We start from the raw sequence: 12,820 nt of genomic DNA, 5'->3' as shown, positions 1-12,820 counted from the left end.
AAGAAAGGAAAAAAGATATTACCACCCTTCTATCAACCCTAATTGGAAAGAACCGATAGATCAACACTAATTTAATACACTAGATTAATTTCCTTTTAAAGCCTAATTCATAGCATTGTTTAGGGATTAAGAATTATAAAAAGGTTGAAATCCCTTCTTAGACTTATCCCCTTTGACTCCTATTCTCACATGATTATTCGTTTATAAATATTATAAACAACAAAGCTAAATAACTAATATATATATATATATATATAGAGAGAGAGAGAGAGAGAGAGAGAGAGAGAGAGAGAAAGAGAGGGAGAGGTTGGTTATTATACAACCCTTGACATTTGTGCAACCAATACAACTCAATCTCAACCGTCCATTTCATTTGATTAATATGTGATTTCATAGAAGTTTTTATTGTTTCCTAATATAAAGTATCGATTATAATTAATGAACCATATTCATCTTTCATAAATATTCAAATCATAATAAATAAAATCTCATAATTTCCATAAATATCTCGATATATTGAGTTGCATTGGTTGTACAAATGCGATAAGTTGTATATGAAACAAAGTCTATATATACATATTACTTCATGTATCATATTTAACTAAATTTTCAGCAAATGTAATAATTGATTCAACATTAAATTACAAGCAATATGATATCAAACTCATAATTAGTCTTGGAAAAAAGAAAAAGAGAAAAATCAGAAATGTGAAGATATCTTTGCCTTTGAAATCATAATGCACATAAAGAGATCACGTACTAAGAATATGAACACACTGTGATCAGATCTCTTAAATCTTCTCCATGTTCGTAAACAGTATCCAAAAGTCAAGTCCCATGTGAATCCACTCAATCAACAAAACCCACATTCGTTTCATATAATTTCATTATATAATAGTTTTCTTCAACCTAGTAGTATAAATTAATCAGGTATTTATACACAAAATAACCCCAAATCTTCATTTGCCATTGTTAGAGAGAAAGATCATAATCCATACCCACCTACTTGTAATCATAAAGTTCATAAGAAATGGTGTATATATATTTATATATATTTCACTAATCTGAAGAACAAATCCAGGGTTCAATGAACCCTTGATCAGCTTTCATACCAGAAGAATGATGATGATCTGTTATCACGCGAGACGATTCCTTTCCATTGGTGTAGTTAACACCGCCGCCTCCGCCGTCCCAGTTCCCTGACGCCATCTGATCCCCGTCGCTTCTTGTGGTTGTGGTGGTGGGTCCGGGTGCCGTTCCTTTGGAAGAGACAAGGTCTGGTAAACTGGTGTGAAGTTCATTAACCTGGGCTTGTCCTATCACACCATACCCATTTGAAGAGCCCACGTTTTGTGTGGTTTTCGTGTGGAGAAACGATGATTGATTAAGAGAGTTAGAAGGAAACGAGATTGTGTTTTGCATGGTGGTGAGCAAATTACTGGAATCCAACAATGAAGAAATTGAGGATGAAGAAGATGCAGATGAAGATTGGAGTTTTTGCGGGAATGGAAGAAGAAGATAAGGGGGTAGTTGAGGTAGGTTATCAAAGTTGTTGGTGTTGGATCTCATCATGGAAGACGTTCTACCAAAAAGATCAAAGCTTGTCGTCAACCTAGGGAACGGCGGCGATGAAGATGATGTGAAAGGTGGTGCAGGGATGCCAGTGAACTCCTGAACCATGGCTCTAAAGTTACTAGTATCCGTAGTCAACACAGTAGTTGGTGCACGTCGTGAAGCTCTAGATCGTTTCTTCGGGTTTCGAGCACCAGTCGGAGGAGCGGTGGTCGACGTAATTGGTTCAGCGGTGGTAGTCATAGTGGTGGCTGGTGAGAATGGAACAGTATGGGCGGTGGGTTGTGAAGATGAAGGGAAGAAGTGGTGGTCCGAGAAAGAAGGTAGGGTTTTTGACCAGACCGCGGAGTCAAGATTAAGAAGTTGGCGTTGTGGGGACGCCGTAAAGAACAAGGGGTTGTTGATCTGATTCTGATCAAACATATGGTGGTTGAAAGGTGGTGGTGGTGGGTGAGGTTGGTGATGGGTTGGGATGAAAGCAGCATGAGAGTTGACGGCGGCGCGTGAATCGCACTCTTCATCAGCACCACTGGATGATTGTATGCTCCCACTGTTTCCAGAATCCATTTCTTGTTTCGAATTCGTCTGTAAAAAGCAAGCAAATTAAGACACACAGAAGATATACAGTAATCTTCAGACGAATGGATAATCCACAGATAGAATTGGAGAAGAAGAGTAGAAGATTAAAAAAAGGCTGAAACTTGATGCAAAAAGGTGGGATCTTGAAGAAGCAAATTTGATGGATTGTTGCTTATGTAGAAGAAGATGAAAAAGATAGGGTTTCCATAAGAACAGAGAGAGAGAGAGAGACAGAGAGAGAGAGAGAGAAAAGGCTGCTTGGTCAGCTCACGTTTCCACTAGAAAGAAGAGAGTGGGGACATGGGCATAGCATAGTACAGCATATATGGTATTTTCTATAGAGAGAGAGAGAGAATTGGTTTAAATTGAAGGTGTGAAACGAAGAAAAAAAGATCGACGTGGCTCAATCCCAGTTACTCCCTTATTTCTTTTTTATTCTTTTTTATGAAGAAAAAACCTACACTGTTGGCAATGGTAAGTATTTAAAAATATACTATATATTTATCACATCAGTTGAGGGGTGTTTAGAATTGCTGACTTATTTTTTTTTAATAAAAATACTTATTAATTTATCATAAGTTATAATAGTTTAACTTATTAAAAAAGTTATTACCAGTTTAATACCAATATAAATTGTTTATTCAAATACTTAAAAATGCTTATTATCGATGTTACATCAAAGTAAGTCAATAATTATTTTTATAAACAATCCCAGACCCCCTAATAATTCTAATAATCAAATGTCTTTAGTATTTGACATCCTCTTAACTTTTGAATGTGAAATCATTTTTTAAGTTATTATGCTAATGATTTATCTTTTTATCAAGTGATTCTCAACCTTTTTTAACAAAGTCTTTATTTTCATCATTGGAGATACTCTTACCTTTACATTCATTTCTCTATTGAAACCAGCTCCTTGTGTAAAAAATATAGATTAATTTTATTTCATCTTTCATTCCAATAAAATTGTGTTTATAAAATGTCTTATGTGTTTAAATGTTTTAATAGAGTATCTTATAAGACTTAAGTTTATCAGATTAAAAAATAAAGTGTCATATCTAAAAGTATTTAAAAAGTTTGTAAGACGTTTTTAGATGTTGTAATACGTTTTTTATTACATTTTTAAAATAAAATGTTATGTTAACTATTTTATAAGACAACTTTGAGAAATGTCCTATAAAGTTTATTTTTTTATAGGACACTTTTTCAAATTGTGTCCTATAAAAGAATTAATACGACTGTTTATCTTAAAAAGAACCCAAAAAACTTAATTCGTTCTCTAAAAGCGTTCTAATGATTTATTGTAACATTTTTGGATAAGACGTTTATTTTTTGATCCTATACACTTGACTCTCATAAAATACTCCATTATGACACTTTGACAATTTTTAGGGTTTTATTAACTCAATTTTGTTGTAGTGTTGTGGATTAATAGTCACTTAAACTTTCACTACTAGAAAATAAATTTTCATTGACGGCCAAAATCCGCCAGTAATTTTCGACGGATTCTAAATTTATTAATTAAAAAAATTAAAATATAAATTATCCGTCGGTAATTACTGACGAGTTTCCGATTGATCAATTAGTTATTAAAAGGGCAAATTGCATGAAAAAGTAATGTACTTTAACTTGATTTCTATTTTGGGTAACGTACTTTCAAAACTTTCATTTTGGTACCTAAGATGTAAAGTTTTAAACATTAAAGTACCCGGGTAACCCAGTGAAGACTAATTTTAGACTAAAAAAGACTAATTTTAGACTAAAAAAGACTAATTTTAGATTAAAAAAATTCACGTCACTGACTAGGTCAACAAATAATACCGAGTTGGATACCACATCACTCAGCACATCAGTATGATAACCGGTTAATACTTCAACCAGTTACTCGAGTACTTAAATATTTAAAACTTTACATCTTAGGTACCAAAATGAAAGTTTTGAAAGTACGTTACCCAAAATAGAAATCAAGTTAAATTACGTTACTTTTTTATGCAATTTGCCCTTATTAAAATATTAAAAATTAATATATCAGTCGGATACTTTAATTTGTTGATATTTTAATTTTTTATTTTTTTTAACTTTTTCTTTAGATGTATAAATGTATTTATCATTTATATTGATGAAGTTCTTCTCGGTTTTAATTTTTTTTATAATTTGAAAGTTCTAAACAAATTAACAATTTTTCATTACATACATAGATATATACTACATGCATACATAAATCCGCTGTAGTCAACTTCGTTAAGAACCACTAAGCCCAAGAAGATCTAATAGTTCATTAAGGGTGCGTTTGGTACGCATACAGGTCATGATAGGTGTTCAACGTTTGATAAGATATGACAGAATATAGCAGTACCGGTTAAAATGATCAATTTACCCCCAGTGAGCTGTTTAGTATTTTTTCACTAAATAATCAATATAAATGTTAACAAATAGTATATAAAAATACAAAAAAAAATTCTAATATTAATATTAATTAAAAACTCATATTCATAAATCAAAAAGATTTAAACATCATGTTCACCAACACAAAAGTTGAAATGCTTACCAACATTCAAATGTTTCTTTTGTGTACCAAAAGTCCTAAACACAAAAGATCAAATGTTTACAATTGTGCACCAAAAGACTTAAACACAAAAGATCAAATGTTTATCAACTAACATCACATGTCTAACTTCTTTAAGATGGTCCTCACAAATTTTGGCTTCAAAGTAGCATTAATGCTATTCCATAGGCATAGTTGAATCGGGTTATCCGCAAAATACATGCTAATAGCAATAACCTGATCATCATCAAAACCCATGTTGCTTAACTCATCGGGCATAGTTTGTAAACCCGAAGTACAAACAACTAATACCAACTTACCCATTTCCTCGGATAACGAATTCAACCCCTTTTCAATTATCTTGATTGCATCTTCAGAAACACCAAGTTTTCTCTCTCTTTTTGGATGATGCTTCTACGTCTTGTGGAATGGAGGATGCAGAAGCACCATTAGAAGGAGTAGTCAAAGACACGTTCAATTCTTCGATATCAGTACCGACTTCACTTTCTAAATTGATGTGCTCCAATGCATCTGCGGTAGATTCCGCCATCGATCATGTAGCTCGATCTTTTCCAAATATTGTCTTCAATCGCTCATATTGGGGAAACGGTTTGTTGGCAATATAATTTTTGCTTGAATGTTTCTGTAAAAATATGCATAAATATATATAATATTAATCACTATCCATATGAAATTAAATATCAAATAATCACATAAAAAATATAAGTGTTACCTTTAAGTATTCCTCTAACACTTGAGCATCAACCATTACGCATTGATGTACATCATTTCAATCGAAACCACTTGTATTCAACATATCATAAGCTGCTGAATATTTATCTTTGAGCCGCTTCATTTTGTTTTGTATATGTTTTAATGTTATATTGAGACCCGAGATCTTTTCACGCATCTTTAAAACGATTTGCTCATATGTGCCTGTCCGAAAACTCCCATTATCACTCCTACCACAGACGGCTACAATATCTTGTTGAATGCTAATCAGTACATCCTCTTCTTGGATACTCCAATTACGTCTATCCGCCATCTTTTAAATTCCAAAATTAACACCATGACAATAGTAATAAAACAATACGTTACGATGAGCATTTTAAAAACTCAACAATAGTAATAAAATAACACATTACGATAACATTTTAAAATTCAACATTAGCAACAAAATAATACATTACGATAACATTTTAAAATTCAACATTAGCAACAAATAATACATTACGATAACATTTTAAAATTCAACATTAATAACAAAATAACACATTACGATAACATTTTAAGATTCAACATTAGCAACAAAATAATACATTACGATAACATTTTAAAATTCAACATTAATAACAAAATAATACATTACAATAACATTTTAAAATTCAAAAATAGTAATAAAACAATACATTGAGTCCATTCATCTACTTGACATCCACGACTAAAACATCTATTGGGCTATGTCATCTCTCCATTGAGTCCACTCATTACTTGATTCAACAACATCAATAGATTCAACATCATCATTGTATTCAACTTGCTCTTCCCCTATAGGCATATCTTCTAGTGTGAGTGTCGTGTTTTCTTCCGGATCAAGAACCATGTACATCCTAAGAAAATTATGTAGCAAAGCACATGCTATGACCATTCTTCCTTGAAGTTTTATTGGATAGAAAGGACTTCGTAATATGGCCCAACGTTTCTTCAAAGTACCAAAACACCTTTCTATGATATTCCTAGCTTGTGAGTGTTTCATGTTACAATATTCTTTCTTATTTGTAGGTGTATAACCAATGTGTTCCCATTCTCAAAAATGATACCTAATACCTCTATATGGTGACAAAAATCCGTTACCACTGACATATCCTACATCAGCCAAATAGTAATTTGGTTTGCTAAACGAAATGTCTTGCAATCGCAGCAAAGCACTTTAAACTCGATGAACATACCTAGTAATTATTTCCCCGACCTGAAAAATTTAACTTGAAGACATCTATTTTTTGGTGTGATGTGCTAAAATGTTTACAAACATAGCAACTTGCTCTTCAATTGTCACATTACCATCATCTAATAGTCCACCACGTGTTTTTAGCAACTCACACAAAATAGCAAATGCATTCCTATCAATTTGAAACTCATTTACACAAATAATGTCACTTTCACGTGTGATGCGTTGGATTTCTATCGATCTAATTTGAAATCTAGTGAATGTTCTTTGTCTTAAAGTTCTCCTTTGATCATGTCTTTGTTCATATTCAATTAACCAATTCGCAAAATTGGCCAAAAGTATGAGCAAGTCGATGTAAGCTTTCAACACTTTAACAACTATAATTAGATGGTTCTGATCCATTCTACAGAAAAAAAAAAAACAAAGTCAAATGGAAGCAATTATCTACATGTGTTCTAAATGCATGTAACATCAATGTGCTTCAAGTATTATGGTAAATAGAGGAATGTTTAGTACTTTATACTTTTTTTGTGTTTTTTTCCACCTACAATACCCTACTTCCAAGTGAAATATGTCGCTGAACTTTTTAATTGTTTTAATTGTTCTCTGCTCCTTTTTTTTTGCAAGAACTTGATATAACATTGTTTCTTTTTGGGGAAATTGAATTTGTAGTTCTTTTAATTGATGTCTTCTTTTACCCAGAAGTCTTTAGCAAGTTATCCTACTTTTCCCCCTAAATAGTACCAACCCTATCCCCCAAAATAATCCACTATTGATTCTTGATATAGATGTTTTCAGTTTCTATATCCAAAACATTTGTATTCCAATGCATTACCATTTGAATTTGAAGTTCAAAATGATGTCCTTTTTGACAATTGATGCAAAAAGTCAAAATTGATGTCTTCTTTTACCCATAAGTCTTTAACAAGTTATCCTACTTTCCCCCTTAAATAGTACCAACTCTATCCCCCAAAATAATCCACTTTTGATCCTTGATATAGATGTCTTCTTTTACCCAAAACTCTTTAGCAAGTTATATTGTAAAAAGAAGAAGATTTACATGGCTTGTTTATGGAAGCCAGGTGATATATGTCTCCATCTCCATAAAAGTTCAATCAAAACAGTAGTAATTCAGTTGAATCTGGTGCCTATCAAAACATAATTTTAGGGTGTGTATCGAAACAGTAAAAACATATGCGTAAATCGAAACAGTAAAACCAGATAAGCAGACGATGGAGGAGAGGATAAACAGATAAACAGTAAAACCAGATGCATCAAGATAAGCAGTAAAACCAAATAATTAATCAAAACTGTAAAACATCAATTGAAACAGTAGAATAAATCGATCGATAACCTGATAAGCAGACGATGGAGGCGAGGATAGAGGAGACGATGGAGGAGACAATGGAGATGGAGGAGAAGATGGAGGCGGGATGTGAAGAAGACGGATTGATGGAGACGGTCGATGCATGTTAGGTTTAGGGTATATTTGTAAAACATGTCCTTGTTCCATATAGTTCTAGGGGGTAAGGGTGAACACATGTGTCCCATGTTTGTTCTACTTAGTTCCATTTTGCTTCGGATAAAGACACGCCAAACATGGGACAAGTGTGTCCTGTCTTGTCCTGTCCCACCCTGTTTCACGTACCTAACACACCCTAAAAGTAATTGTAACCCATCAAAGCTCAATACATTTTACTAAGGGGCCTTTTACCAAACCCTTACCCGGGTAAGCGCTTACCAAGTAACATTACCTCACCGGATGAATATGGTAAGGACCAAGAATCTTACCCGGTAAGAGCGAAATAAGTACCAAGAGTCTTATTCGGTAAGTGAGTGTAACGACCCACAAATTTATACCAACATATAATTCACAATAATCATTTACCATCACCCAAAAGATATATTGTTTACATAATATGAGTAAATATGGGTTAACAAAAACTTTGTCTAATACAAAATACATAACTACATAACATTGTTTTAAACTTTCCCCTTGCCTTTGTCTTGTGCTGAAAGATGACCTGCAAAACAGGTTAGTTCAACAACTGAGCATTAGACCTAGAAAGTCTAGTGAGTGTACTATTCTCATATAAACAATTTATATTCCAAATTCCAAGATTCATAACAAACCTATACAATTAAATGTATTTTATCTGTTATCTTTTACAGTCTCTCACGGTTATTGTGGCACCCCAGTCTCCACACATTGCATATTACATAGAATTCATTCATAGAATACATAGATTCCCMCATAGGTCCAAAATTACAAGAGTATGTGCTACAGGTTTACGATACAAATTGCATAACTTAAAAATTCCAAAATACATGCATTTGTAAACTAGCATTGCTCTCCTCCAAAACACATCTAGATATGGTCTTCAACATTTAAGCACATAAAGGAAGTAATCATATAATGCTTTTTCCCTTATTGATATTATAACTGGTATTACCTGCACACATATTTTAAAACATAAAATGAGKGTTRGACAAAAGTCTAGWGAGATTTCCTTTTTCATGCTATRCAGGGTGAGATCACCAAAACRTTTACGAAAAATCTCTCAACATAATGAAGAATAATAAAAGAATCGCATCCTGTTTAGGTCCATCGGGCCTCTTGTTCAAAATCCCATACTTCAAAAAAATAATGGTTTTCCAGTCCATCGGCCTCTGGTTCCATAGGGTCCATCAGGCCTCTGGTTCCAAAGTGTCCATCGGGTCTCTGGTTCCAAAGTGTCCATCGGACCTCTTGTTCCAAAGTGTCCATCGGCCCTCTGGTTCCAAATACACTTTAACAAATATTTTGATTTTAGAGAACTAGAGCTCCTATGAAGGACCAGAGCCTCTTTCTTAAATAACAACTCCCATGAAAGCTCATTGATCAATTCTAATAATAAACATAACCTTTCCAAGAAGTTAAATCATATTTTAGAATGTCATGAAGGACCAGAGCCTCTGGTTCTTCTAACCAGAGCTTCTGGCTATACCTATGAAAGCCAACCAGAGCCCCTCTGGTTTGTTTTATAGAAATTTCTAAGTATAGAGACTCTTTTGAAATATCATTTTAAAACTATAAACATAGCACTAAGCTTGTTTCTAAAAGATATAAAGCTTATTTTCAAACTAATAATTTATAAAAGATTTTGCATCATTTTTAAATCAATATCCAGAATCCTCTGGTTCTATTATGAGGGTCAATCAGATCCCCTCTGGTTCCTTGCAAAATATAACCAGAGTGCCTCTGTTTCCTCATAATCAATGCTTTTATCCAAAGCATATTACTCACAACCAACGGTCATGAACCATGTTTGCTCCAATCCCATAACATCATTATTATCATTTCTACTAAAGACAACATTTCCAAATTCTCAAATCACCAAGAAATAAGAACTTAAATCTGTTGTATCTTTAATAGATATCATAATAAGAGTTAGGCCACGCAGGCAACAACCAACCTTATATCCTCCCAATAATCCCCTTTTTATGATGTTCCACCATTATATTCTCCCATTAATTCATATGAAATAGTTCATCCAAAGACAGACCTTAGTCATATATGTCAGAGTGAACCTGTTCATAATTCCCAAACCAAATCATGGTTTCAACATAGATTTATACTCAAACCTTTTTGTACATTAAGAACAATCTGTTCTTCCAAAATAGTTTCAAACACTGTTTTTCTGTCAAAATCTCATACAAACTGGTTTAAACCCAGTTACTGTTTAAATCCTCCAAAAACAGTTTCAAACATTCAAACTCACAATCTTTATGTTTAAAACATCTAGAAAACAGCTTTTCACCAAGCTCTTTCTATACCCAAATCATTAAAACTTAACAGTTCACTATTCATAAATATAGAAGTTTTGGGTAATAGACTCACAGTTATAATCAAAGAACAATTTAAAACTCATAATTTATATAAGCAATTTAAACCTCACCTTTGTTTTAAACAGTTTCTGCAGACACAGATCAAACATCAAGTTCTTTTTGCTAAACAAAATCTTCTCACGCCTTTGAAATAATAGGTTCTTTTCAAGAATCTCACACAAGTTCTTTCTAAAATGATAGAGATATGGATAGCCTTATCTTTATCTTTCTTTTTATATCCCATTTAGGCGGTGGAAGGATTTTATTTATAAAATATTAACTAGGCGGTGACACTATTATTATAATAAAATCAATGCTTAAGGGTGAAGATACCTTATTCCAAATAAAATAATACCCCATGCATGTGAAGTACCACCACATATAGAATATTCACAAATATATATATATATATATATATATATATCATATTATGCATTTTATCACATATGTATACTATTGAAGAAATTAATCAATTAATATGCATGCCATTTTGTAATCTACCACATAATCACGTATAATTTACCTTGATCCAGATTGTCTGAAACCAGGTTATAACAGTTATACCTCCATTATATCTCTATCTCGCGGTTACACTGCCATTAACTTTTTCCTTTCTCGCGGTTACACCGCCATTACCTCTCTCTCTCTCTCTCTCTCTCTCTCTCTCTCGCGGTTACACCGCCATTACCTCTTTCCTTTCTCGCAGTTACACCGCCATTACCTTTCTCTCGCGGTTACACCGCCATTACCTCTCTCTCGCGGTTACACCGTCATTACCTCTCTCTCGCGGTTACACCGTCATTACCTCTCTCTCGCGGTTACACCGCCATTATCTCTTCTTTTCTTAAATTTGGAATAAAATTTCCATATATAACTCTGACCGAACTTGCAATCCAGTCAACTCCACCCGGATAAGTAATCCGGATATTGGCCGGATAATCAATCCGGACAACACTGTCTTGGATCGATTTAAACTCTAATCCGGGTAACCCTTGGCCGGTTCAGGAAACACACTGGACGACACATGACCGGTTTAGGAAACACACTGTAACACCCCCAAACACCACATTTGCATATAACACATATTTCATTACATGGAAATATAGTTTACATCACAAGGTCCCACTAGTACAAGGATTCTTATATGTACAAAATCTACATATGAAAAATTCCAAAATAAATCCTGTACTAACACATGTAATACAACATGTATCTTCAAAATAATCAATCTTAAGCAGATCTTCAAAAGCAGACATCAGGTTAGGAAAATAATCACATTTTCCCTTTTCCCTTATTATCCTTGGACCCCGCCATTCCTGCATTACATAATTTTAAAACAGAAAAATGAGGATTAGACCAGAAGGGTCTAGTGAGTAAATCCCTTCTTTGCAAATGCATGATATGAACACCAAAATATAATAAAATATCTTTGCTCAGGAATATTTACAACATAATCAAATAATCTCATTGATATGTAAAATAAGATATACTCAAGAACCTCAGTTATATTAATAAAAATACATCTGCTTAAAGCTCCAACGTTCCCAATATGAAATGAATATTGTAACCAAAGCTTCTTTAAATCATCAGCTCATTCCTTTGTAAATTTCAACGACAAGATTTAAGGTAATACTTGCCCTTTATGACAAACCATTTTCCCCTTCTCAATAACATCTCAATTATTATTTCTAATAGGAATAATATCTCTAATTCATCAGGTCACAAAGAAATGATGACTCAAAGTTATTAAGTCCGATTAGTAACAATAATTAGAGTTATAATATTATCCACATATGACAATGCCTCCCTTATTCCAAGTACACCTCTCCTTGATATGCCACCCTTATTCCTCCATCAAAACAGGGCTACTTATCAAAACAAACAAAAGTCACCACGTCTGAAAGTACCCATTTCCAGTTCCAAGCCAGAATGGATAAAAGTCACCACGTCTGGGTGAACTACCCATTTCCAGTTCCAATCCGGACAACACTTGTCCCTTTTGTCCGATTTACTAATCCGGGTGGGTTAGAGAGTGAGTTATGAGCACTCTGCATGGAGAAGAAATACTTCTATTTATACCCAGTGCATTAAATGTTCATGTAATGCAATATGCTAGGGTTAGAGTGCGTGTCAAGCCTTAGGAGAAAGACTTGTCCTTTGCTACAGTGAATAGTACAATTGGTGGACAATAGAGTCGACTAGTCGGCTCTGTATCGTGCCAACTTTCATAAGGGTATGGGTTTTGTCCTTTGTGTGCATAAGAACAAGACAACAACAATCGTGCTAAGCAAGCTTCCTTTGATCGCTGA

At 33.6% G+C, this 12,820-nt stretch overlaps 1 protein-coding gene across 1 annotated transcript; it reads right to left on the bottom strand.

Moving 5' to 3' along the window:
• Positions 1 to 789: 789 nt before the first annotated feature.
• LOC112513581 (endochitinase A-like) lies at positions 790 to 2,204 on the bottom strand. The gene has a single exon (XM_025119883.1). It carries the CDS (start codon positions 2,137 to 2,139, stop codon positions 1,060 to 1,062), a length of 1,080 nt encoding a protein of 359 aa, XP_024975651.1. The 5' UTR covers positions 2,140 to 2,204; the 3' UTR covers positions 790 to 1,059.
• Between the last annotated feature and the right edge of the window lie 10,616 nt (positions 2,205 to 12,820).

This window comes from Cynara cardunculus (assembly GCF_001531365.2).
Source record: "Cynara cardunculus var. scolymus isolate 2C chromosome LG 5, CcrdV1, whole genome shotgun sequence".
NCBI lineage: Eukaryota > Viridiplantae > Streptophyta > Magnoliopsida > Asterales > Asteraceae > Cynara > Cynara cardunculus.
Note: the sequence above shows the minus strand (reverse complement) of the source record. Positions and strands in the feature narration are given on the sequence as shown.

Excerpts from the sequence above, each read along its gene's own strand:
- LOC112513581 (XM_025119883.1), bottom strand. The coding sequence starts at position 2,139 with ATGGATTCTGGAAACAGTGGGAGCATACAATCATCCAGTGGTGCTGAT.